Source organism: Centruroides sculpturatus, unplaced genomic scaffold, assembly GCF_000671375.1.
Source record: "Centruroides sculpturatus isolate CEXI.00-Female unplaced genomic scaffold, Cexi_2.0 scaffold724, whole genome shotgun sequence".
Lineage (NCBI taxonomy): Eukaryota > Metazoa > Arthropoda > Arachnida > Scorpiones > Buthidae > Centruroides > Centruroides sculpturatus.
The window spans coordinates 302,532-328,622 of NW_019384937.1; the positions used below are offsets into that span (position 1 = coordinate 302,532).

General features: G+C 33.9%; 2 protein-coding genes across 3 annotated transcripts in view; one reads left to right on the plus strand and one right to left on the minus strand.

Moving 5' to 3' along the window:
- The window catches only part of LOC111632075, a 62,994-nt gene extending 59,206 nt beyond the window's left edge, over positions 1-3,788 (minus strand). Inside the window, exons 1-2 of the mRNA XM_023376428.1 lie at positions 3,444-3,788; positions 3,335-3,369 (exon numbers count right to left, since the gene is read on the minus strand). Coding sequence (XP_023232196.1) covers positions 3,335-3,369; positions 3,444-3,510 — 102 coding nt within the window. The 5' untranslated portion in view covers positions 3,511-3,788. The remainder of the gene's footprint in view (positions 1-3,334; positions 3,370-3,443) is intronic.
- A 2,953-nt stretch (positions 3,789-6,741) lies between these two features.
- Positions 6,742-26,091, plus strand: part of LOC111632074 (dolichyl pyrophosphate Man9GlcNAc2 alpha-1,3-glucosyltransferase-like) — a 66,032-nt gene continuing 46,682 nt past the window's right edge. For both annotated transcript variants that reach the window (XM_023376427.1, XM_023376426.1), the window contains exon 1: positions 6,742-6,908. In XM_023376427.1, coding sequence (XP_023232195.1) covers positions 6,812-6,908 — 97 coding nt within the window. In that variant the 5' untranslated portion in view covers positions 6,742-6,811. The remainder of the gene's footprint in view (positions 6,909-26,091) is intronic.

Sequence of the window (26,091 nt, forward strand, 5' to 3'; positions counted from 1 at the left end):
TCTTAACTTAAATATCACAAACTGGAACTGCCAAGGCTTAATCCACAAAATAAAAACTCAAGATTTCTCTCAATTACTATATAATACTGATATCTTGGGTATAACTGAAACCTGGCTAGTCACACCAGTTAATGAAATTATAAAAAATAGAATGGAATATACAATTATATTTTCTGACGCACAGAAACCAATAGGACCAGGGAGACCATATGGAGGACTTTGTCTAATATTAAGAAAAAACATTGGTTCCGTAAAATTTATACAAAAAGCAACTAATTATATTCTAATCTTATTACAAATTGATAATACTGATATGAAACATTTATACAAAAAGTTAATTATTATGGTGTTGGTTTACGTTCCGCCTGACCAGATAGATTTACTAAATGAAATACAGTAATACCTCGACTTATGCTACCCCGACTTACATGAACCCGGAGTTATGTGATTTTCAAATCTCGTCGATTCGTCTTTTGTTTGAGCGCCACGCAACTCTTGATTACTCACTCCCCCCACACTATTGTTTAGCTTACATATTCGGACGTGTCGCGCAGAATCGACACATAGCTCCAATTTATTTTGTGTTATTTATTTCTGTGTTTGTTATATCTACGGAGACTTGAGAGACTCTATGTGGTGATTTCTTGTAACCGTAAACGAATCAAAAGACGAGATAAGATTAACGAGAGCATTTATTAGCTTACATACATCCGACTTGGATTTTACACACATTGCGAAATTATACCCTGACTTACGCGAATTCGACTTACGCGGTTATCGCTCGGTCCCACCTATCGCGTAAGTTCGGGGTATTACTGTACTTCGAACATCATAACAGCTAATATAAATATGAATATAAAAAGATTATTAATTCAATTAAGACTGAATAAATATTCATTGTTTATCAATAATACTTATTTAGATTTTACTAAGGACAGATGTTATTGGTGTAAATCAAATGACTATTCTCTGATCCATATACTAAGAGACTGTGAAGGACTAAAGAAATATCATAAAAAATATGAAATTATAGAAGTAATATCTACGAAGTAAAATCAAGACTTTAGAACTAAATTAAACAATCTTACGTTAAATCAAATGTATAAAATTAATGGGTTTTTTTAATCAAATTGCCAGAGAACTAAAAAATATGTAATAAATTAATAAAATTTTTAAAAAAATTGTTTTTACTAATTATGTTACTTGAAGTAAAATATTTAAAAAGGAAAATAATGATAAAAGTTAATACTAAACGATTATTGTAATGTTATAATGTAATACTAAACGATTATTGTAATGTTAGTGTGATGTATATCAAACAATAAAAATTAACAAATGTATAATAATATATTATTGGAAAATACCCCATGTAACAAGGCTTAGCCTTAATGCAAATAAAAATATTTGATTGATTGATAATTCATTTTTATTTGAAACATTCTAAACATAAACTAATAACATGTCATGGTAATTTCAGCATTATTCATTATATTTGGCAGATTTAAAATACAAAAGCATATTGGGTTTATAGTACTAAACAAAAATAAACATATTTTAAAGTCTAATAAATAAAATCATCAAGTAAAAAATTCAATTTATATCTGGATTTAATCATTTTTGTTTTCACTTATTTACTTCTTTCAAAGATGATTAAATATAACAAATTAAAAAACAGCTAATTTTGCTGATTAAATATTATGTAATTAAAAAAGTTAAAGTATGGAGCAACTCAATAGCTGGTAATTACTAAAATAATAAAATCATAAGCCTACTATTGAAGAAATCAGTTTTAAATAGCATATGTTTTCAAAACTTAAATCTTTTAGATTTTAAATAAATTCTTTCAGAAAATTCAAAAACTTCTTGAAACAAACTGAACTGTTCTTGAAATTAAATTTAAAAGTATTAAATGACTTTCTGAGTTTGAAATAAACTTTTCTGAATATGGAATTTTCCAAAAAGTTAATCATTTAAACTGTTTAAATCATAAAAGGTCACAAAACTTGGCACTATCTTTACAAATACATACATAAAAGAAGCCAGTATTTTTTTTTATTTAAACAAAATGGTTTAAAATGATGTTCTTCATTCTAAACAGTTCCATGCTGAAGATTGTCAGATTTTGATCAAAAATCTTTTGCTTTATAAAAAAGTATTGAAATAAACAGTCATTTGATTTATTTATCTGTTTGTCAAGAAATTCAAAAGTATTGGTTTGTTTCAAACAATTTATCAAAAATAAAAACTTTTTGAAGATGAATATAGAGTGCTTTGAAAATATTTAATCAGATATTCAGAGATGAATTTGATTAATCAATTTGGAAAAGACAGATGATAACTTAGTAAATGAACATAAATAACAATTAATAGCACAGATCAGAGAAAAGATCAAAGGTACTCATTATGCATTTTGTTACAAAAGATGTAAAAGTAAAAAGTCGATAAAACAATTGTTTTAAGCCTAGAGCTCGTAACCAGTTTTAAAAAAAATGATGCACAAAAACTTTTAAGTTATCGGGCACGTTACCCAGTAAAGCAACTTTAACACAGCCAGATAAGCAAATCGACAACATAGTCCACTTCAGACAAAACCAGTTTGCTCGTCTGGCCATTTTAAGACCACTTTAGCAGCCAACCAGACTGTTGTCTGAAGAAAACTGGTTTAAGTACCTTCTACAATATGCCAATCGCAGTAAGGTTTAAGTTCCAAATGAGAGTTTTTTTTTTTTTACCCCCGAATCATAGACCTCCCTGTACAAGCAAAAAAGTGAAAGGAATCATACGTGTACATGTGACCCTTTGCAAGATATTCACCTCCAAAGGTCATTTTTAACACATATCAGTAAACTGCCTATTATCCATGATGCACGTGTAGTTGTGAGCTTTTGTGCTGGCCATCACTCACACCTCAGCACCTGGTTGGGGGTGATCTCCACCACTGCCTAAAACTACATAATATCAAGTACTCAACAAGCAGTCAAGTGGGTTACTTGAAGCAGGCATAGTTGCGTGGACTAAATAGTTAAACATGACAGTCTTAGAAGAGCGACACAACTCACGATCTGGCACAACCCAATTTTGGGGGACCGCATCTGGCAAAGGGTCACTCATAGAGGTATGGTTACTTACACATTTTTGCTCCTGTAGGTATGTTCTACAGCTCTGATAAGATCCCAAACGTATCACTTAGAGCTTGAATTGAGCCCCGATGGCTTGTTAATACATTAATTTTTGATTCTGTGTAAAAAATAAGTTCCAATTCTGTTAAAAACAAGAAAACGCATTTTTTAACATAATTTATACAATAATAACTTCTATTTTTTTTCCAACTTACGAGTCTTGGTCTTTTTGGGTTCCTTTTTCTATATTCTAAAAATACGTAAACGAATAAATTATATGTATAATGAAAGTGTGTATATAATAATAAGAACTTTAGTATTAACCTTCTCTTTCTTGTTGTAACAACAATCGATTTAATCTCGAATATTGTTTTTCTTCGTTCCTTGCCATTTTTGCCACTATCTCATTCAAGTTCCCTCTGATTTATACGAAAATAAGCCTAATGTTTACAAACATCAGCTGTTGTACGTTGGAAATTTTTGATATTTTTTAATCAAACATCTTTTGACCTTGCAAAAACTGGAATTTATATGATTTCCTGTACTTTGTACTTAACGATATCATATAATATATATCGATTCGGCAATAAAATTAATTTTAAAAAATGTCTATTTATATACCATTTAAAAATTAAACGACACAGACGACTTATGAATGCTATTAGTGTTGCCAGATTTAATTGAATTTTTATTTTTTGGGCGCATCTGGCAACACTAAAATTGTTGTTAAATCGTTTAATGTATATGGATAAGCCATCCAGTGACGTAGCCGTCTTTCCTGAAACGGACTACGTCATTGGTTTGCTTATCCGTGTTTAAAACTATATTAGTGATTTAAAAAACTACGTATTTAATTTTCTTTCTGTTGAGACCTAAATATCGATCGAAAAACCAATTGTACTTTAAAATAAAAAACGCAAAGGGCCTTCTCACTGAAATTGTAGTTTTATTTATTGTAGTGTAGGACTTACAAACACTTGTCTTTTTCTTTTACCTGCGACCCACAGGTTGAAAAACACTGATATAGATAACCACCTATGGAATTTCGGAACTTTGAGTATCTATCTGAACTGAGGGGACCGAGACGACTTCAACGATTCCCTACACTTTTGGATCAGAGACGAAAAATAATAAAGTTATCATACTTTTTCTGGTGATCGCATGATATAATTGTGCAGTTAATGTTACCTATGGTGAGTAAAATGGCGGCTCGTCTCTGATTCCAGCAAACAGAAGAAAGGAAACAGTGGGGACGCACGTTCAAACCTAATCTAACCTATTCTAATAATTTGGTTGGTAATAATTACGGTAATTTATTAGAATAGGTTAGGTTAGGTTAGAACGTGCGTCCCCACTGTTTCCTTTCTTCTGTTTGCTGGAATCAGAGACGAGCCGCCATTTTACTCACCATAGGTAACATTAACCAATCATGCTTACTTATTAGTGCAGTCTAAAGATTGGTGACACTTTGAATTTCATAGCAATTGGTTTTTGCGACAAGCACACCTATTTGTGGTACATTTATTTGTGGCAAAGATCTTATTTTCACTTTACCGAGTGTCTAGTAGATAATTTGCAGATTACCTAGATATTCTGCACATTATCTAGGTAATTTGAGAAATGGAACAATTTTCACAACTTTAACGGATCACCTTAGTTAATCTGCATATTAGCTAGGTAATGTACACATTAACGACTTTCGAGCTTTAGCGGTAACACATACATTAAATAAAAAACGATTTTTTTGCATTTCTCGGCGTTTCAAGATCCCGAGTCCAAAAATGTAAAATTCTTGAGGAGTAATTTTTTGACCGATCGCCATACTTTCCCTCGGTTATATAGAGGTTTCAAGGTCACATGACACGTTATAAAACGCCTCTTCGCCATGTTTGTGGTTTAGCTTCCGCTTGCTTGCGGTTTGTTATTTGGCAGGTTGGCAGCGCTTTTTTTCTATTTAAACTTAATAGAACTGCAGTATTTTTATATCATAAACAAACTTTAAAAAATGCTTTTCTGGGGCTGTTCTCTCAGTCTAACAAGACGAGATGCTGTTTTATACGAAGAGAAAGTTTAATTATGTCAGGGGTGTCGACCCATATGAAAGGCAGCATTTTTCCGAAGCCGATCCATACGAAGCCAGCACCGTGGTTGTAGATCATCAATTGTGGCTTAAAGTAGAATTTGGTGACATCATAAACTGTTTGATTATGACTAGTGTTACCACCCGTCCGGTTTTCATCCGGACAGTCCGGGAATCGACTCACTGTCCGGGTGAACTACTAATTTTGTCCGGGAATATCGTGCGTAACTTGTCGACCTTTTTTTTCTTTTGTTTGTACGATTCGTATTCATATACGTCTCCAATATCCAATAGAGCTAAGTCATCTGTAGCTGTTTTTTCTTAATTTAGTTACTTACGTTACTCCTACCCAAGTCTCCCTAGTTTCTAACTGTAGGCGGCCGGATGGCCGAGCGATCAAGGTGGCAGCCTACTGCTCTGGGGGACTCGGGTTCGAATCCGAACGGGTCGAAAAATCCTCAGGAATTTTTCGGGGGTGGTCCGTTCGGATATGTCGGGCCCCGTCCTTCACCACCCGGCAGCCCCATTGTGGGCCTGGCCGAACTCATAATGGGCTTGCAAAAAGAGGCTCTCTTAGTGCCCACAAGGCGGAAAGAGTTAAAAAAAAAAGTCCCTAACTGTAACTGCACGCACTGCACGTTATTCTTCGCATTTCAAAATGACATTGGGCATGCGTCAGGAACTTCTGTTTGAACAAACCTCACCTGCCGTCCGGGTCAGCGATTTTGAAAAGGTGGCAACACTAGTTATGACTACAAATTACTACACTCTTTCACAAATGAAAGCTTACAAATCTTTAGAGGCCCATAAATATCTTACAATGGCTGGATTTCTGCTGATTATGTGCTCTTTCGTAACGCTCCCGATATGCAGTTGGGTTGGGCCATTCTCATACCAGTGGCGTAGCGTAGTGGGGGCGGCACTTTTTAGAGGGCGGCAAAATTTCACAATAAGTAATAATTATATCTTGTAAAAATTTGAACCATTCTAATCTATATTTGGGTCGCGCCTACGATAGTGCTATCGTCTGAACAGTCCGGGAATCGGCTCACCGTCCGGGTGAACTAGTAATTTCATCCGAGGGTATCCTGAGCAACCCGTTACCCCCTATTTTTCTTATACGATTCATTCGCATCCATATACATCACCACTATCCGATAGAGCTATTTTAAACAGGTCGCTGCACTAGCACGGAATTTTTCATTGCTTGTTCTGTGACAAAACTGAATTTTAGTCTTTTGAATTGAAATACCTAAATGAGGTAGTGAAATTTTCCTCCGCCCCGGGCGGCTGACACCCACGCTACGCCACTGTCTCATACCCCATGCATAACATTGCACTCAGTCTGGTGATGACTCATCATAAAATGATGAAGGTTTTCCTTAGGGGTAAAAAAACTTTTTTCAACACTATATTATTATGATAATTTAAAATTAAATTATTGTTATTAATATATATAAAATCATTAATAATCAACAATCAATATCAAAAAGAACTTATCATTATGGTATGTTATAAAGAAATTAACGAGGTAGGTGGCATTCCAGTAGTGATTTTGGGAAAGCGCGTCTTCTCGATTATTAGTCGATATCAGTAATAATTGTAAACAAACATGGTATTTAAAAAGTACGAAGTGGACGATGTGTTGTATTTTGGCATCGCACTTGGTCTATTACTTCGATGGAGTACTTCCACTTTCTCGTATTCAGGTATAAAACCGTTATTATTTTGATCGAAGAGAAACGTCTTGCGGGAGGTCAGAAGACCTCCTCTACGAGATTATCTTAATTATTAAGATTTTAAATTACGTTTTAATAGAATGATATTTAAATGATGTAATTAATTTAAAAAATAATCATTTCACAAAAATAATCTGTTATATAAAGTGGATAGTAAAAATTCATATTCTGAAGCGTATTTTTATCTCTGTTAAGTGTTATTTTCAATCTAAATATGGTCAGTTCGCTAATTGATTTTATACATTGTTTTTAGTCGTATGTTAGAAATTAAAATACATATTTTTTAGATTTGTTTATATTCATTTAGCGAGACGTATTATTTCTTTGTCTTTACTTAAAGTACACACGTGCATACACACATATATAAAGTACTGTACAGTACATACAGTATATACAGTCGACCTCCCTATAACATGGTAGATACGTTCCGCTTTTTTATGAAATTCATGTTCTACGAGTCCTTAAATATATGAGCGTTAAACTAAACAGTGTTAAATGAGGTCATTTTAACATAGAGTAAATAGAGATAGGGAAACATGCAACCGAAAATTAAAAAATTTTACTTTAATTTCAAATTATTTTTATATTAATTTGTATAATAATATATGTTAAATAACAAACATATGCACACAGAAATGTATAATAATATATTAATTACAGTCGACCCCCCATAACATAGTAGATACATTCTGTTCTTTATGAAATTATTGTTCTACGAGTCCTTAAATACATGAGCCAATCACAGCCTGGCATGTAAGCAGTTTATGGACTATGGCTGTTTGAAAGGTTTTCTTTCATAAAATTAATCAATTCTAGACTAATTTGACTCAACATTTCCAAAACATATATAATTTTTTGGGAAAAGTCCATATAAACTATGCTATAAACAAAAAATTGTAGGATTACTTACCGAGTGTGCACCGTTCAACGACACCATTGTTTTCGTCGTGGAGCTTGTCATTGAATGGCACTTGCATGCTTCCTGATAAATTATTTTTTTTTTTTTGCAAAAAATTTGCTGAACTTTGGAGACATCATTAATCTATATATATAAAAATGAATGTATGTGTGTCTGTGTGTGTGTGTGTCCTTCATGCATTACCACACTGTTTATCCAATTGCCGTGAAACTTTGGGAAGTTGTTTAATATACTCCGGCGAAGGTTTGTGGCATAGTACGATTGCCATGAAACTTTGGAAAGTTTTTTAATTTTTTAATACACTCCCGCGAAGTACATTTATCCTACGATAGATGGCGCGCGTTTACACGAGCATTCGCGCACAGTGTGTTCGATCGATTTTAAATTGTGAAGACCATTTCCCCCCTTCAAAAAATATCTCTATATATGCATTTGTGAACTGTTATTTACGATATTTATAATAATTTTTGTTTAATCACTTTATTTCGACTTTTTTTGCTAATTATGTATTCGCTCGAACTTCGTTAAAATCTTAACTGTACCCCGAACAACGACCGAAGTTGTAGGAAGAAATTCGCCTATTTTACCGATCTAGGTATCCCCCTTTTTCAAATTTTAATATCGACTCAAAATAATTTAAAAAGACAAATTACAATAAAACGGTTTATTATCCAACTATCAGAAATTTCACAACATGCCAAGGAAGAGAGGAAGGAGCAATTAAATAATTAAAATTATAAAGGATTAAAAAATATATATAAAAATGGGGAATATCGCACTTCTGACAATCGCTGCGAGTGTGTGGGCTAAATTTGGAGAATCCGTGCTTCTCGCGTGGACAACTGTATGTGGCCGGCTCACGCGTCGAAAAACCTTCCGATTTATTCGTGTACGCACCAGATGAAAAAACAAAAAATATCGTGTATCCACGAGCACTCCAATAAATAAATAGAATTGAAACAACACTTTGAAATGTTTTTCCGATGAAAATGAATAATAATAATAAGTTTCAATAAAAATGATAAAATGAAAATTTAATTTTATCATAACGAGTTTGCTTGAATTTCATTTCTTCTGAGATCGCAGCAATGCGCGACAGGTAAGCTAGTATAAATATAATTTTTATGGACATTAAATAATAAATAGTTTTTAGTAGGTCCGCTGTTCGTTTAAACTCAACGGTTTGTGCAATATCCGCTGATGGTCTAGATTCGACCAATCCTGTCGCGACACGAGTCGGCGATGACGTTTTATTGTATTTTATGAGTTTCTTTTAGCGTGTGTATACGAATACGGTCTCAATTTTTTCGCCAGTATATACGAATCCGCATTATATGAACCTGTTTTATAGGGGGGGTCTACTGTACAAGGTCTTTCAAAAAGAATGCTAACTGTGTTGATTATTACCCAAGAAATGGGCATTGTATGCTAATCAGTAGAGTAAATGTCTGAGTTTTGTTTACTGTGTTGCATTCAAATGTCTTGTAGTCTATGGCCTCTAGGAAGTGCTGTGAACAAAAATAGCTGTTCTAGCAGAGAGGGAGTTTTATATTATGTGGGGCATAAAGTCGGAATTGATCATTGTGCAGTGCATAAGGAAATGCTCCTGTCGGTATGTTGTCATAAGTGACCTATCACTTTGAAATTGTCTTGAAAGTCAAAAAATTGTTCGGAATCATGTTGCACAACGGTGACTGATTCCAACTTGATGAACTGCAGAATGCAAAATGCTTTCTCTGTTGTGGAGTTTCCATTTTTGTTTACGACACTTCCTAGAAGAGTAGGCAAAAAGATGTTTGTACACAGACGGTAGATGAAACTCAGATGTTTAATCTGTTTATTGGTGTATGTTGCATACTTGCCTGGTGTTTTGGGTCTGTTCTTTGTGGTCCATTGTGAGTCTGGCCAAACTCACGGTAAAGGTCTGTAAGCGAAAATCAAATTTATTTATTTTTATAATATGTTTATTTAGGAACACAAAATTAACAAAATTAGTTTCTTCTGTTTCTAAATTATGGAATCTGGTTTGTAGTCGGCGGCTTTTCTGATTTTAGTCTTGAGGCTGACCAACAGAGTTTGAAAGTGCTCTGAATTAAATTGGCCAAGATTTGACTTGATGTGCTGTTTCAATTCCACTTCATTTTCAGCATATTGCCCACTTTTGTATATTTTTTGTTTTGGCTGGTATCAGAATTGTTCAATTGGATAAAGCTGAGAAACATTTGCAATGTTGTTCTCTGCTGGCATAACGGATTTCATATTACTTTAGCACAGAAACTTTCTCTTGCATAATGCACAGCTGCAAGATCTACCAAAAAACATATAGGTGATCTGAATGATGTTTCTCAGGGAATGGGATCAGCTCCTCTTAATACATTTCGCAATTATTTGAGATTTTTTTTCTGGCTCACTTTTAAAGAACAATATTTTACTAGAAAGTACTGATGAAATATTTTGAACTTTCTTCCAACTTTTCAAATTACCTCTTTCCAATGACACTCTTTTGTTATCTGTCATTTTAATTATTTTTTGCTCATTTCCTGAACATCCAGCAACAGACAAACCTTTTTATTATGCTGTAAAGCATCTTTCTTGCCATTCTCATGTTCATAAAATGCTTAACTGTAAAGCTTCTCCCTCTTTCCTCATGTTTATAAAATTTCCCAGTTACAATTCTTTTTTGTTCTTTATTGATCTGCTCCATTTTGTTTGTGTTTGAAATATTGCTGTGACAACATGAATTTAGATTTACCAAGTCTGAGCAACAAGTTCTCACTATGCTAGCACATTCTCTATTTTTAAAAAGATACTAAATATTATGCCTACAAAAATTGTCCAGCTGTTTAATTTACACATCTATGGGTATGAAAAAGATTCTCTTGGTTTCCATAAATGGGGATTTTTAATAATATGATAAACAAGTAAACTGGCAAGGCCATTTTTGGGACGAAAGTATGTCTCGGAGACTCAGGGCTTGACTGTGCACCATTTTCTAAGGAAAAGAGAAAAAATGAGCACTAACCAATGAGGAAAAGCTGACACCAGTACTCAGGGTCCTGGCATAGATTAACGGCAGGCTTTGTTTCCATCGTGGTTACAACTGGTTGAATTGTCGTGGGCCTGTTCTTGGTCTATGTTCTTGGTAAGTGGAAAGATATTCGTACCTGAATTGTCCTGAGGATGCTCTCGTTGTTTTATGGTATGGCAAAACAATGAGAGCAAGAGAATACATGCGTTACATGTATCACACATTTGTGGAAATTTGATTTCAAAATTCCCAGCAAGCAACGCATGCGCAAATCTTGCTCTAGCATCTGTTTGTAGAAACAGTGTTGCCATTTTGTATTTTATTTTGACTTGGTTCTCAGTCCCCTGACTACCTACAAGTCTGGTTTTTTTGTGTGTATGATTTGGGCACCAAATCTGTGCCAAATTGCAACTCCTGACATGAACTCCTCAGCAACTCTAATGTGTCCAGCCATTGACAGCAGTGCAATTTTATATGCAAGACAGTCTCATCAAAAACTGAAATGTATTGAAATCTACATAGTAAAATGTAATAAACCTCAAAGCAGGGAGCCCTTTTCCTTTTAATTCAAAATTTTTCCGAGAATTCGGTTTCTCATTTTCAATGATCTGAATCAGTCATCAAAATATTGGCTTAATTTGTTAATAAATCACACAGTAACCAGCAAAATTTTTGCTGGTGTTGATGGTGTGGTTTATGAACTGAATCATTCTAATGGAACAACATATTTTTGAATGTTTTTAAATCCTATAAATATTTAAATTCATTTTTAATTCAAAAATGAATTTAAATATTTATAGGATTTAAAAACATTCAAAAATATGTTGTTCCATTTCTATTTTAATTTTAACCAATTAGATGTCATCCCAACTTTTTAAATTCATCTGTTTCAAATTTATGTTCTTATTTAGAATATTTCTGTAATTTGATGATGGTTACTTAAGGCAATCGAAAACATTCATTTTGCATTAAATTTAAGTTTTCAAACTGGAGTTTAGGTGTTTGGTGGATGTTTTATATTATAATCCAGTTTCTAAGCTGTTTTGTTCTCATTCCACTAAATATTTAACATTTTTGGAATTCTCTTCTTTTATTATCACTTTCCATACTTCAGATAATTCTTGTTCACCAAGATCCATCTTGTTTCCATGATCCCATTTGCATAAATATACATATGTTACATTGTTGTTACATTAATTGTTTCATCTTGCTTTTACAGTATTCTCAGTTGTTTCCAATCCATTTTTGCTTTAGAATAACTTGGCTCTTTTCCCAGCATTGTTCCTCTGATAATGTGATTCTGTTATTTTTCCATTAGAGTTTCTAAGGTTCTACTTGTTGATTCTATGTAATTTGTTTTCATCTTTCATTATATATATCCCTGACTGCCTCAGATCTGGAATTTTATCTTTTTCATTTCTTAACATGTCAAATGTACTATTCCTCTTAAAAGCTAAGTCAATTTGTCTATTAAACACCTCTTCATAATCTTACAAACCTTCATATTGTATCAATATTGTATCATATTCTAATCAAAAGTATATAAGATTCATATATACTTTTAATCTTACTCTTCTTTCTTTTCTTTGATCTTTGATTCTGTTTTTCTTGTTACTATCTCCCTTTTCTGCACTCCTATTCCATCTTGTTTTTCCCCTATAGTCTGGTGCAGCATTTCTCAAACTATGGGTCATGACTAGGGAATTCGATCCCGGTCCTTATTTCTAATCCCGGGATTTCGGGATTATACTTAGTCAATCCCGGGATTATTTCGGTATTGAGGGTTAATAAAAAATAAGAAAATCTTACAGAAATCAAATCAAAATTTAGACAAAAATCAACATATTTTACAGTATACACCTAGCTAATTTAATCACTCTAACTAATCAGACTCAGAGTCAGACTAACCAGACTTAAAATCACTCAGTCTTCATGTTAAATTTATTCTTTTTTAAGCATCACTGAGATCTCTTTAAACTCACATAAATTGAAAAAACCTTTATGTAACAAACTATGCAAATAAACGTTGAAAATTAACAAAAATCTCTCTTAACATCGACTAAATAGACTACTTTCATATAACAACCTAGTAAGTAGGTAGTAAAGTAAGTTTCTTAGCAAAAAGTATTTAAAAATAATATTAATCAGTCACATTTTTCTTAAATATAAAGAAAACTAATCTAATAGGAACATTCTAATTTGAATTGCGAAAATATGATCTGAGAAATAACAACGCATCCTGTGTCTCATCACCAAGTCTGCTTCTCAATTTGTTGCACATATATGCAGCTGCTGAGAAAACGCGTTTAGGTTTGATGGAAGTTGGAGGAATCGTTAGTAAATACTTATAAGCCCGTTCTAGTTATAGCTTCGAGGACACGGGGAGGTTGGAAGAAAACAGTCCGGTCGACACAGATCGGGATTGTAGGAGTAAAGGCTACAATCCCGATTGTTTCGATCATTGTAAGCATGCCTTTCTAAAAATAAACACGTTAATTTTGTAAATTCGGTCTCTGTGTGAGTCTCTCAGCATCCAGCAAACCACTACTCCCAAACGTAAAAAGACTTTCTCGCATCATCCTGACAGATCACGGGCAAGGCGGGGGTCGTAACCTTTTCACCTAAGGTCGACCCCCCTAAGCGAGAGGCGTCGGGTCTATATTAACCACACTGGCAAAACAAGATGGCTGACACATTGACAGGTAAAACGCACTGAGTAGTGCTCTCGACTGCGCCAGAAAATCGATTGGCGCCCGCGAAAATTCAAAAATACAAAAATGAAGTATATTACCAAGTAACCCAGTGAGAACTGCTTGCCTATCATTTTAGTTCAAAATACAAGAAGTTTTATTCCAAGCAAGCATCGCAAGCCCGCTAGGTTAATTTCTGCTGCTTGCTTGGAATAAAATTTCTCATATTTTATATTAAAATGATAGGCAAGCAATTCTGTTAAAAGCACTGGCACTGAACGTTTCGCTTCATGCAGTCTATTTTGCAACTTTTTTAAAATGATGTCAATCCCGAAAATCTCGGGATTAGGAAAACTTAATCCCGAAAATTTCGGGACTGAAAAGTGGTCGGGATCCTGGGATCCCGATTTTCGAGATCCCGGGATCAAATCCTCTAGTCATGACCCAATATTGGGTAACATTAAAATTTTAATGGGTTGCAAAATGATACTACCTTCTGCAGAAATACTTGTAATTCTGAAATATTCTTTAAGAACTAGGAACAATAGATGCGTCTGTTAAGTACTAAAAATTTAAAAAATTTTTTTTCTTATAATTATTACTCATTATTACTCATCCATACTAATATTATAAAGAGGTAATGTTTGTAAGTAATTAAGTTTGGATGTAGCGGGTAATCTCCAAAACTACTCATCCGATTTCAAAAATTCTTTCACCAATATTTAGAATGGAACTTCAGGGTGGACATAGGCTATATATTATTCTGTAAACATTCGTATAAATTAAAACATATCATCTAGGGCTAAGACTTTTATGTCCAACAGATGGTGCTACGAGTACGACGCTCTAAGTTTGCTTTTCTGTGAGGATGAACTAAAGCAGATCATCTTCTATCTATCTATATAAATAAAAATATAATGTTTGTTTGTTCCTACCGATTCCTTTGAAAATTTTGACACAACGCTGCATTCGAATGTGCACGTGTTTTTATATAATATATGTGTTGAAATTTCCCACACTGGGGGGAGATGGACAGGATTAAGACTTACAGTAAAGAACTCTGCTTCTATATATACTATTTCAGATGTGGTTTTTTGTGTTTTTGATTGCATTTTAATAGGGTACGTCAAGAGAATGTCACTAAGAAGGGATTTTTCGAAAAATCTCCCCCCGGGAAAGTGTTATACATTTATAATAGATACATTTTGAGCCACAACAATGCATGGTGGGGGTCTGCTAGTTTAGTAATAAAAATAAGATTATAGAAAGCTGGAAAAAATTTCTTTAGCATTTTAGCTAATTTTACTAAAAACGTTGTAGCAAAATTTTAGAAACTGCAGTTGACATTTCTCACTGGTGAGGCTACTCAGAATACAAAATATACAGTGGTACCTTGGTATACGTCTGCTTTAGAATACGTCCTGTTTGGACAAAACAAATTTTGCTCGGTATACGACTTAATTCAATTATTTGCACCATCTATGAACAAGTAGCAATATTGGTGTACTAGATCAGACTGGACATTTGCAGTGCCACGGTTTATAACTTTGTTAAATTTCTTCTGATTTTAATTTGTAACTAAAATTTTATTATTTTTATTAATTGTGAATTGCAAAAAGACAAATGAAAAGCAATAGAAAACTAAAAAAATTTACTAGAATCACAATGGAACTGAAAAAAGAGATTGTTGAGAAATATGAAGGTGGCATGCATGTTCGAGATTTAACTGTTGCATATCGTATTCTGAGAATGATGATATCGACAATTGTGAAAAATAAAGACATTATTAAATCTGCTTACGTTGCGAAAGGGGTTAAATCAATTTCTAAACAGAGATCGAAGACATTAGATCATATTGAGAAATTGCTTTAGCTTTGGATAACTGAAAAACAGTGTGCTGGTGACAGCGTATCAGAAGCAATTATTTGTGAGAAAGCTAAAAAGACACATGCTGATCTCATGAAAAATCAAGCAGGAACTATCCAGGAAAGCGAGGTGTTTAAAGCCAGCCTTTTTTTACATGAGAATGGATTAATCATTTGTACATTACTTCTTATGGGAAAGGTTGGTTTGGTATACGTCCTGTTCGGTATAAGTCCAAACACCAGGAACGGATTAAGGTCATATACCAAGGTTCCACTGTATTATTTTTTTAAACATTTGTTTATTCATATAGATCAGTGATTCTCAAACTTTTTTGATCCACCGCCCCCTTTGTTCCATAAAGTTATACCCAACGCCCCTAACCCATTTTCTCTTGTGTGAGAAAAGGATTGGAAATATTCTTAGGAAAACTTTTCTATGAATCTCACACTTTGTGCCCTTACTGTACATTGTTCTCATCATCTGGAAACCATTAAACGCAATGTTTCCTCTTATCAGCCCCAATTTTGCCTTTGGTCACCGTTCAATACCCTGCCTCTATCATAGATCTATTCATCGCGCCAGAAGGGGGCGTTATTGCTTACTTTGAGAAACGCTGAGCTAAAATAAAAGTCAATGTGTTAGAAATATTCAAGTTGTGACCTTAAATAAAAAATATATAAAATGTCAACATTTTATATATATTCCGTCGAATTTTTATATATAGAATTTGTCTGCCGTCGCCCCTCTATATTTCCTTAACGCCCCCCAATTCTCTTTGAGCCTTCTACTGCCCCCCTGAAAGCTTCCAGCGCCCACAAGGGGGCGTTATCGCCCACTTTGAGAAACGCTGATATAGATACTGTATATCAGTGGCGTGTCATCATTGGAAGCGGTGGATGTGCCGCTTCCCTTGTATTTTCTAAAAAATAAATACATATTAATTTTAATTATATGAAAATAATCGCACAATATTTTATTATAACCACATTATGTATCTTATTACAAATTTATATACTACACGTGAAAAAAAAGATAAGATTGCTATTGTATATTCGAATATTAGTGGCGGAGTGGAGGCGCTGTATTGTCAGCATCCAAAAAGCCAGATTTGCGCATGCACTTTACAGAGCACCAACCTCACCCGGTTTAGCTGGTGGAAGCCTAGGACCTTGGGTGGATGCTACACATAACCGCATCCAATTCTATCCAGGACCGGTTCTGGGCTGTTAGCTGCCTGCCCACTAGATATTTGGCCGCCCTTGCCCGATTACGTGAATCACGAGAGATTTATAACTTAACCCAATCGATAAGAATTTACTGGTATATTTTTACAATAGTTCTGTATAGTTGACAGGAGTTTTAAAAAAAATCCATTAAAATATTTGATATTTTTATTCCGCTCTCCAATCTTATATTACTCACGGATTTCAATGTTAAACCAGTGATATTATGATTTTGTATATTCCATCTATAAGGGGATGTAAAAAAAAAACATGTACAATTCTTGTATAATGTTAAAAAATTAACTGTTACTTTGTTACATGATCTTTTGTGCTGAAATTGTCTGTTTGGCTTTCACTTTGGTTGGCAAAGATGTGTGTCACCATTCCATTGACTGTTGCTTGGACTCAGGAGTCGTGACACACCCAAGTCTCATCTCCTGTAACGATGTGATACAACAATTCATCTCCGTCCTGATCATATCAAGTCAAAAACTATAAAGCATTGCCCAATCTTTTTGTTTTGTGATTATCAGAAAGCAGTCTTGGAATCCACTGAGAACACAATTTTCGACAATTCAGTTTCTCTGAAACAATGGTATACAAAAATGATCTTGAAACCAGTGGAAATTCAGTTGATAACGTTTAAATCATGAATTGTCAGTTCTCTTGAATTTTGTTATCCACATCACAAACCAAATCTTCAGAAATCAGAGAAGGTTGGCCAGGGTGTGGCTCATCATGCACATTAACCCGCCCATCCTTGAACATTCTCACCTAATTTTGAACTTTACTGTCACTCATAGCATTATCATCGTAAACTTCACAAATCTGACGGTGAATTTCCGCTGCTGCCAAGTTTCTTGCACTCAAGAGTATCTCACAGTCAGTGGGTGACTCAATTTTTTTAAACGTTATAAACTTTTATAGCTCAGCACACAGACAGACGATATGGCTGCAAATGGTGTCTAAATGTGTGCCGAACTTGCTCAGAGCAGAAGCGCATGTGTACTGCTGCAATCACGCATCATTCTCACTCTCATTCACAAACAGACCTTATTTTAAAAATAGCCCTCGTATAATGATAAGTAGGGAAAATGAGAGTGATGGAATTTTCCATCTGCTTTTGGCAGGACTATATGTGTAGTTCCATTGAAGGCAGGTGGAAAATTAAGTGGTTAAAACATCTTTAAAATGTTACTTTTTAAGATGAGGTGGTTAAAACTAGTGATGGCACGATAGCAAAATTTCTCCCAATTCCAGTTCTTATGAATACTTTTTAGAGTTTATTTTAATTTAGAAAAATTAATGATTTACATTACAAGCACAGTTTATACTTTAATTAATAAACATGAATGGAAAATGACAAAATCAATCTTTTGAAAGAAACCCAAAAATTCTCCATTTATATGTGTATATGCAAGCTTTTATTGTGAAATAAGATTACAAAATTAGAAAATAAATTTGTAATCTTATTTCAGATGAAGTTAATATTGCAATACTACCCAGAAAGAAAATACAGCTAATTCCCATTTACTCAAAGAACTACAGTGGGTGATCGATTAATGAACAAATCAGATAACGAACACTTTTGCAAAAGATTTTTATGTTTGGACAACGAACACATGATCGGATAACGAACACCCCACTGAACAAACACAAGAAGAAGCAACGTAGAATAACGAATACTGATTGGTCTTCCTTTGTCTTCAGGCAACAATTCGAAACTTTTCGAAGCGCGAGAGACGTCAACATTGACGTTCAACCTAGTATATACTGATCGGATAGTATTCCCTCAAACTTTGAAACGATTCCTTGTAATTTCAGCCTTTTATATTTCTGGCAGAAACAATTCTTTTACATTTTCTTCTGAAAATGCAGATTTATGCCGATATCTGCTATTAAAGATCTTTTGAAGAAGTGGGAGGATGTCAGAACAACAGTCTTAAAATGGCATCCAAACCAGGTTAAGGTTAATAGGCCTAGGGATCTCTACAATTACAATGCTATTAATTACTTCTGAAAAATCCTGAAGAAGAGAGAAAAGCAATTGACATTGGACAGATTCTTTAACCCACACAAACAGAAAAAACATGACTAATAAAAATACAAGACCGTGTATATATGTATTTTTATTATTACATATGAATAAACATAGTAAGAAAATATATATTTTTTATTTTTGTGGGGGGTCTCCAGAACGAATCAATCAAATTCCCATAGAAACCTATGGTAAATCGATAATTGGTTAACGAACAGTTCGGATACCAAACAAAGTCTTGGAATGGATTATGTTCGTTAACTGATCACTCACTGTATTCCATTGTGTGATCCAAAGTTGCCATCTTTGGAAACTGCTTTGTTGGCCAACTTAATGACTGGGGGGAGATAAATGAGATGTACCAGTACTTCTTTTTTATGCTTCTTGCAATTGGCATGCTTGTAAATGCTGTAATTCCATCATGTTTAACACTAAATGAGATTCAGAAAATGATGCAACAAGCCAAACAAATATATCATTATTGTCACATGTTAACAAATTTTTGAATTTATTCACTTGAGCCACAAATGTTTAGAGTAGCGATTCTTAACCTTCTTAGCTCCGCAATCCCCAAATAGTAAATATAAATAAAATTAATATTTCGCAACTCCCCCCACCCAAAGGAATAATAACAGTAAGCCTTACTATTACTAATTGAATTTTGACTGTAATTATAAATGTAAATTTTTTAAAAATATTATATAATCACATTGCACTAATTTTATATATTAGGAAAATACTGACAGTATAAAAAATGTAATACAACTATTCCTAATATTTTATCTTGCTGTGTTTATAGTGACCGGTATGAACATGCATGTATGACGTGTACATACTTGAGCAATTTACAAGTTCCAACTTGATGTGTACATGCTCTTTGTAATTTGATCTCCTCTAAAATACTCTCTGTGAGAGCATGTTTGAACATGCATATCGATGCGTTTGAACAAGTTGTGCTGTCACTAGTATAAAACAGGTGCTGGTGATAACACCACTTCAGTTAAGTTTCGAATGTAAAGTGTGCGTCTAGTGCTTATATTTTAGTGTGCGGTCAACTGTGAAACAATTTTTTTTAAATTCCTAATGTGAAATGGATAAATTCATGAAAAAAACGACGTGAGTCATCTACATCCAGTAAATCGGTTAGTAAAAAGATAAGGTTGTACAATGACAGTTATTTAAATTTGTAAGGAACCAAGTCCGAGCATTATTTTTAGTTACTTTTATTTTTGCTTTTATTCTATTTTTGTTTGGGGCTTATGTTTTGTTAGGACGAAGGTTTCCTCACCATTTACCTTAGAAACTTAAAAACAGAAGAGAAACCAACTCACCGACGTGAAAAAAGCGCCATAGTTAAAAATCGCACTCCTGCGCGAAGAAAAGTAAGTCCGCGCGGAGAAAAAGGGGGAGACCCCACAAGCACAACTTAGGAAACTTGCTAAACCTTAAAAGAATAAAACATCCCGAAAATTGTCAAAAAGAATAATGTAAAAGGTTAGTGAGTATTGTCAGAAAATAGGCTGCCAGACAAACAGAAAAAAGTTTGTTAGCAAATAAGTATGTAAATGAGGGGAGTGATTGCTCTCAGAATTGTGACGTCACCTCACAGTATAAAGACCGAACCTCAAGTGAAGATGGTCGAGGTGAGCTTCTGTTAGCAATGAGCGTGGTGAGCTTCGTAGCAGCAAACGAGAGAGAGAAGTGTCTGATAGGATAAAATAGTTCCAAGGCTATTTTGAAGTTATTCAATTTGTGGATCGAAGATTAGAGAGTCTTGAGAGTTGAGGAAAAGGGTTCCTAGTATATTGAGGTGACAATTAGGATCTTTAATTCATAAGAATTATTGTATATAAATTAAGTCTTTGATTTTTGTCGAGTTCCAAAGGGGAATAGAGTTAAATTAGAAAATAGATTGATTTGAGTTTTGTCGATTCTTATTGATTTTCATTGAATAAATTGTTATTTGATTTTTTACTANGACCATTTTGGTCAAATACCTGTTGTCATCGTTTCTGGTAGTAGCATGATTTCACATTCATAAAAGTTTTGATCGTTGCCTACAAAAAACTGATCCAAGTGATTTTTGACATTGTCATTTCAAGTAAATGTCTTACAGTTAAAAAAATTTGTGTAGACTGGAACAAGTAATAATCTGAGTGTACTCGATCTGGCAAACATGGTTGGTGTGATAGCACTCCCATCTAAGTTATAACAGTTTCTGACAAGTTACCAAACTTGTGTGAAATTTGACATTATAGTGGTAAAACACTACACCTGTTTTGTTGATCAATTCTGGCCGCCTTTTCTGTTTGATGATATTACTCAATTTGTTTACTCGATGGCATTACACTTTCGAATCAATTGTTAAATTGTTTGGTAAAAGCTCCAATAAAAAAATTTCCTTAAAATTCCACCAAAGAGAGCATCTCTCCTTAAGAACATGTGGAACCCATATATCAATCTTTGAAACAAAACCAATTTGTTTCAAGTAATCATAAACGGTTCAATTTGACAAATTTAATGTCTTAGTGATTTCACATGTTGTTGTTTGGCAGTTTGCTTCAATCAGTACCTGTATTTTGTTTTCATTGGCTTCAACTGGCCATCCAGAACATGGTGCATCTTCAATATTGAAATTGCCAGAACGAAATTTTGTAAACCAGTTTTGGTACTGTCGTTCTGTCAATACATCTTCTCCATACACGTCACACAATTTTTTTTAGCTTAAACGGCATTCTTAGTTTTTCAGTAATAAAAGAGCAAAATATGCCAAAAATGCTGTTTTCGATCTTCCATATTTGATGGGACACAAAAAATAAACAATTGCACAAAATCAAACAAAATTTTTTTACAAATAAGCCTTAAAATGCTAGCTATCAAAATATATAATGATAATACGGTTTAGAATGAAAATGGCAGGAAAAATACAACTAATCTGTCTAGTGGTAAAAAAAATGAAATTTCTTTCCGAACAACCCAATAATTTTTGCATTAGGAGGAAGGTCACATGATTGTATAGAAACAGGTTAATTAAAAGTTGATAGTAAGTAATATTACTGGTGAGGTTAAGCATGTTTTGACATGTTATCTGGATACTAGGAATATAAACAACCTGCTGTTGGATTAGATCATGTTTCAACAAGCTAAATAAGTTCAGTATCTCGCTGGCCATCTAATGCCACACTCAGTTTATATCCAGCATTCGAAATGCTACTGTGCTTGTATTTTTATTTCTGGAATATGGCTCGCAGAGATTGTGTAATTTCTCCCAACAGCTTCTGTTATGTTTGTGGTGAATACACAGTGAAAAGCCAACAAAGAAGACATTGGTTCCCCCAGAAAAAGTGTTATTACAATCTCTTCGTATTAAATTGGGGCTCATAAAGCAGTTTGTCAAATCACTGCCAAGAGATTGGGATTGTTTCAGATATCTGTGTTCCAAGTTTCTGAAAATGTCTGAAGCGAAGTTAAAAGAGGGAGTTTTCACTGGCCCCCGACATAAGAAAACTTTTATCTGAACCCCTCTTTTTCAAAACAATGGGAGAAAAGGAAAAAGAAGCATGGGACTCTTTCAAGAATGTAGTGCAAAAGTTTTTGGGGAATACTATGGAACTTGACTTCAAAACTATTGTACAACACATGCTGGCAGCATATGAAGCTTGAGAATGGAAGATGAGCTTAAAAGTTCATTTCTTACATTCCCATATTGACTATTTTCCCAAAAACTTGGGAGACTACAGTGGAGAACGGGGGGAAGATTTCACCAGGATGTCCGTGATATCAAGAGATGTTACCAAGGAAAATGGGATGTCAGTACGTTAGCTGAGTACTGTTGGATGTTCAATCGAGAAACCAGAGAAGGAAATCAGAAACGAGTTTGGAGAAGCATCAAAGAGAAGAAGAAAAGGTGTCATAAGAAAAAAGAGTAGACCTAAAATTGTGTATAAATATCAGAAACAATTTTTTGATTAATTATAAGAAAATATAATATATTTAGTTCATTGTATAAATAAGAGTTTTTATCAAAAATNATAGTAAGAAAATATATATTTTTTATTTTTGTGGGGGGTCTCCAGAACGAATCAATCAAATTCCCATAGAAACCTATGGTAAATCGATAATTGGTTAACGAACAGTTCGGATACCAAACAAAGTCTTGGAATGGATTATGTTCGTTAACTGATCACTCACTGTATTCCATTGTGTGATCCAAAGTTGCCATCTTTGGAAACTGCTTTGTTGGCCAACTTAATGACTGGGGGGAGATAAATGAGATGTACCAGTACTTCTTTTTTATGCTTCTTGCAATTGGCATGCTTGTAAATGCTGTAATTCCATCATGTTTAACACTAAATGAGATTCAGAAAATGATGCAACAAGCCAAACAAATATATCATTATTGTCACATGTTAACAAATTTTTGAATTTATTCACTTGAGCCACAAATGTTTAGAGTAGCGATTCTTAACCTTCTTAGCTCCGCAATCCCCAAATAGTAAATATAAATAAAATTAATATTTCGCAACTCCCCCCACCCAAAGGAATAATAACAGTAAGCCTTACTATTACTAATTGAATTTTGACTGTAATTATAAATGTAAATTTTTTAAAAATATTATATAATCACATTGCACTAATTTTATATATTAGGAAAATACTGACAGTATAAAAAATGTAATACAACTATTCCTAATATTTTATCTTGCTGTGTTTATAGTGACCGGTATGAACATGCATGTATGACGTGTACATACTTGAGCAATTTACAAGTTCCAACTTGATGTGTACATGCTCTTTGTAATTTGATCTCCTCTAAAATACTCTCTGTGAGAGCATGTTTGAACATGCATATCGATGCGTTTGAACAAGTTGTGCTGTCACTAGTATAAAACAGGTGCTGGTGATAACACCACTTCAGTTAAGTTTCGAATGTAAAGTGTGCGTCTAGTGCTTATATTTTAGTGTGCGGTCAACTGTGAAACAATTTTTTTTAAATTCCTAATGTGAAATGGATAAATTCATGAAAAAAACGACGTGAGTCATCTACATCCAGTAAATCGGTTAGTAAAAAGATAAGGTTGTACAATGACAGTTATTTAAATTTGTAAGGAACCAAGTCCGAGCATTATTTTTAGTTACTTTTATTTTTGCTTTTATTCTATTTTTGTTTGGGGCTTATGTTTTGTTAGGACGAAGGTTTCCTCACCATTTACCTTAGAAACTTAAAAACAGAAGAGAAACCAACTCACCGACGTGAAAAAAGCGCCATAGTTAAAAATCGCACTCCTGCGCGAAGAAAAGTAAGTCCGCGCGGAGAAAAAGGGGGAGACCCCACAAGCACAACTTAGGAAACTTGCTAAACCTTAAAAGAATAAAACATCCCGAAAATTGTCAAAAAGAATAATGTAAAAGGTTAGTGAGTATTGTCAGAAAATAGGCTGCCAGACAAACAGAAAAAAGTTTGTTAGCAAATAAGTATGTAAATGAGGGGAGTGATTGCTCTCAGAATTGTGACGTCACCTCACAGTATAAAGACCGAACCTCAAGTGAAGATGGTCGAGGTGAGCTTCTGTTAGCAATGAGCGTGGTGAGCTTCGTAGCAGCAAACGAGAGAGAGAAGTGTCTGATAGGATAAAATAGTTCCAAGGCTATTTTGAAGTTATTCAATTTGTGGATCGAAGATTAGAGAGTCTTGAGAGTTGAGGAAAAGGGTTCCTAGTATATTGAGGTGACAATTAGGATCTTTAATTCATAAGAATTATTGTATATAAATTAAGTCTTTGATTTTTGTCGAGTTCCAAAGGGGAATAGAGTTAAATTAGAAAATAGATTGATTTGAGTTTTGTCGATTCTTATTGATTTTCATTGAATAAATTGTTATTTGATTTTTTACTAAATTTTGTATATAGTTATTACTAGAATATTTATTAAATATTGGATTGTTATTGACTAACTTTGTCATTATTTAATTCGGTGCACGTTTAAAGTCCAGGCCTGGCACACTAACGCGAATCCGTGTAAAGTACCCATTAGGGAACGGCTATTTCCGGTACACAGTTGTGTTGATAATCGTTGGAAAAGTCAGAAAAATAATATAGTACTTTACAAATTATTGGTTCACCTCATTGCATGGAAAGCCACAGTGTGTTGTTTGCTCTCAAGTTCTCTCTGATGAAAGCATGAAGCCATCAAAATTAGTTTGACACTTGGAAACTAAACATCTGGCTTATAAATAAAATCCTTGGAATTTTTCGAAAGAAAATTACATACCTTGAGAAATCAACAAACTTATATTTGTAAGTTAAGCCATACTGATAAAAGTGTACTTGAAGCGTCTTATCTCATAGCATTAAGAGTAGCTAAGATGTCCAAACCCCATACAAACACTGAAAATCTCATATTGCCTGCTGCAATTGATATGGTCAGTGATTTAATAGGTGTGGAAGAAGCAAAAAAATTAAAAAACATTCTGCTTTCTAATGACACAATATCAAGACAAATCGATGACATGGCTACTGATGTTTGCAATCAGATAATTCAGCAAGTGAGTTCAAGTGAATTTTTTAGTATTCAATTTGATGAATCAACAGATGTAGCAAACATGTCTCAGTTCTTATGTTTTGTGAGGTATGACTGCAATAGGGACACACCAATCAAAGAAAATATGTTGTTTTGCAAAATAGTACCGGGTCATGCAACAGGACAATGTCTTTTTGATGTTTTTTATGAAACTACGAGAAACTATACTAAATAGATTGGACAAAATGTATTGCAGTATGTAGTGATGGTGCAAAGGCGATAACAGGAAAGAACAGTGGATTAATGAAAATATTAAGAGATCATCTTATACCAAGGGCAAAATGGACACACTGTTTCCTTTACAGACATGCTCTTGTCACAAAAAATATGCTGGAAAATCTGAATCAAATTCTTTGTGAAGCTGTAAAGTTGATTAATTTTATTAAAAGCTGACTGTTACAGAACAGGCTGTTTGCTAAACTATGCAATGAAATGTGATGTTATTGCGAGGGAACGTGTTAATCCGGGTATTGGAATTGCGAGATGAATTAATAATATTTTTCCAGGATAAACAAATGCCATTCTCATTGTTTTACAGAATAATGAGTGTATGTTGTTGTTGGCTTACTTAGCTGATGTATTTTCGCATTTAAACAACTTGAATGTGAATTTACAAGGACACGATAAAAACATTTTATTAATGACAGACAAAGTTCATGCATTCATTAAGAAGCTTGATATCTGGATTATTCACTTTCAAAACAAAAATTTGGTTCCCACTCACTTCGGATTATATTAGAAACATTTGAATGAACAAGACACTATTATTCACCACAATTTGGATTGCATGAAGATGCATTTGCATGTGCT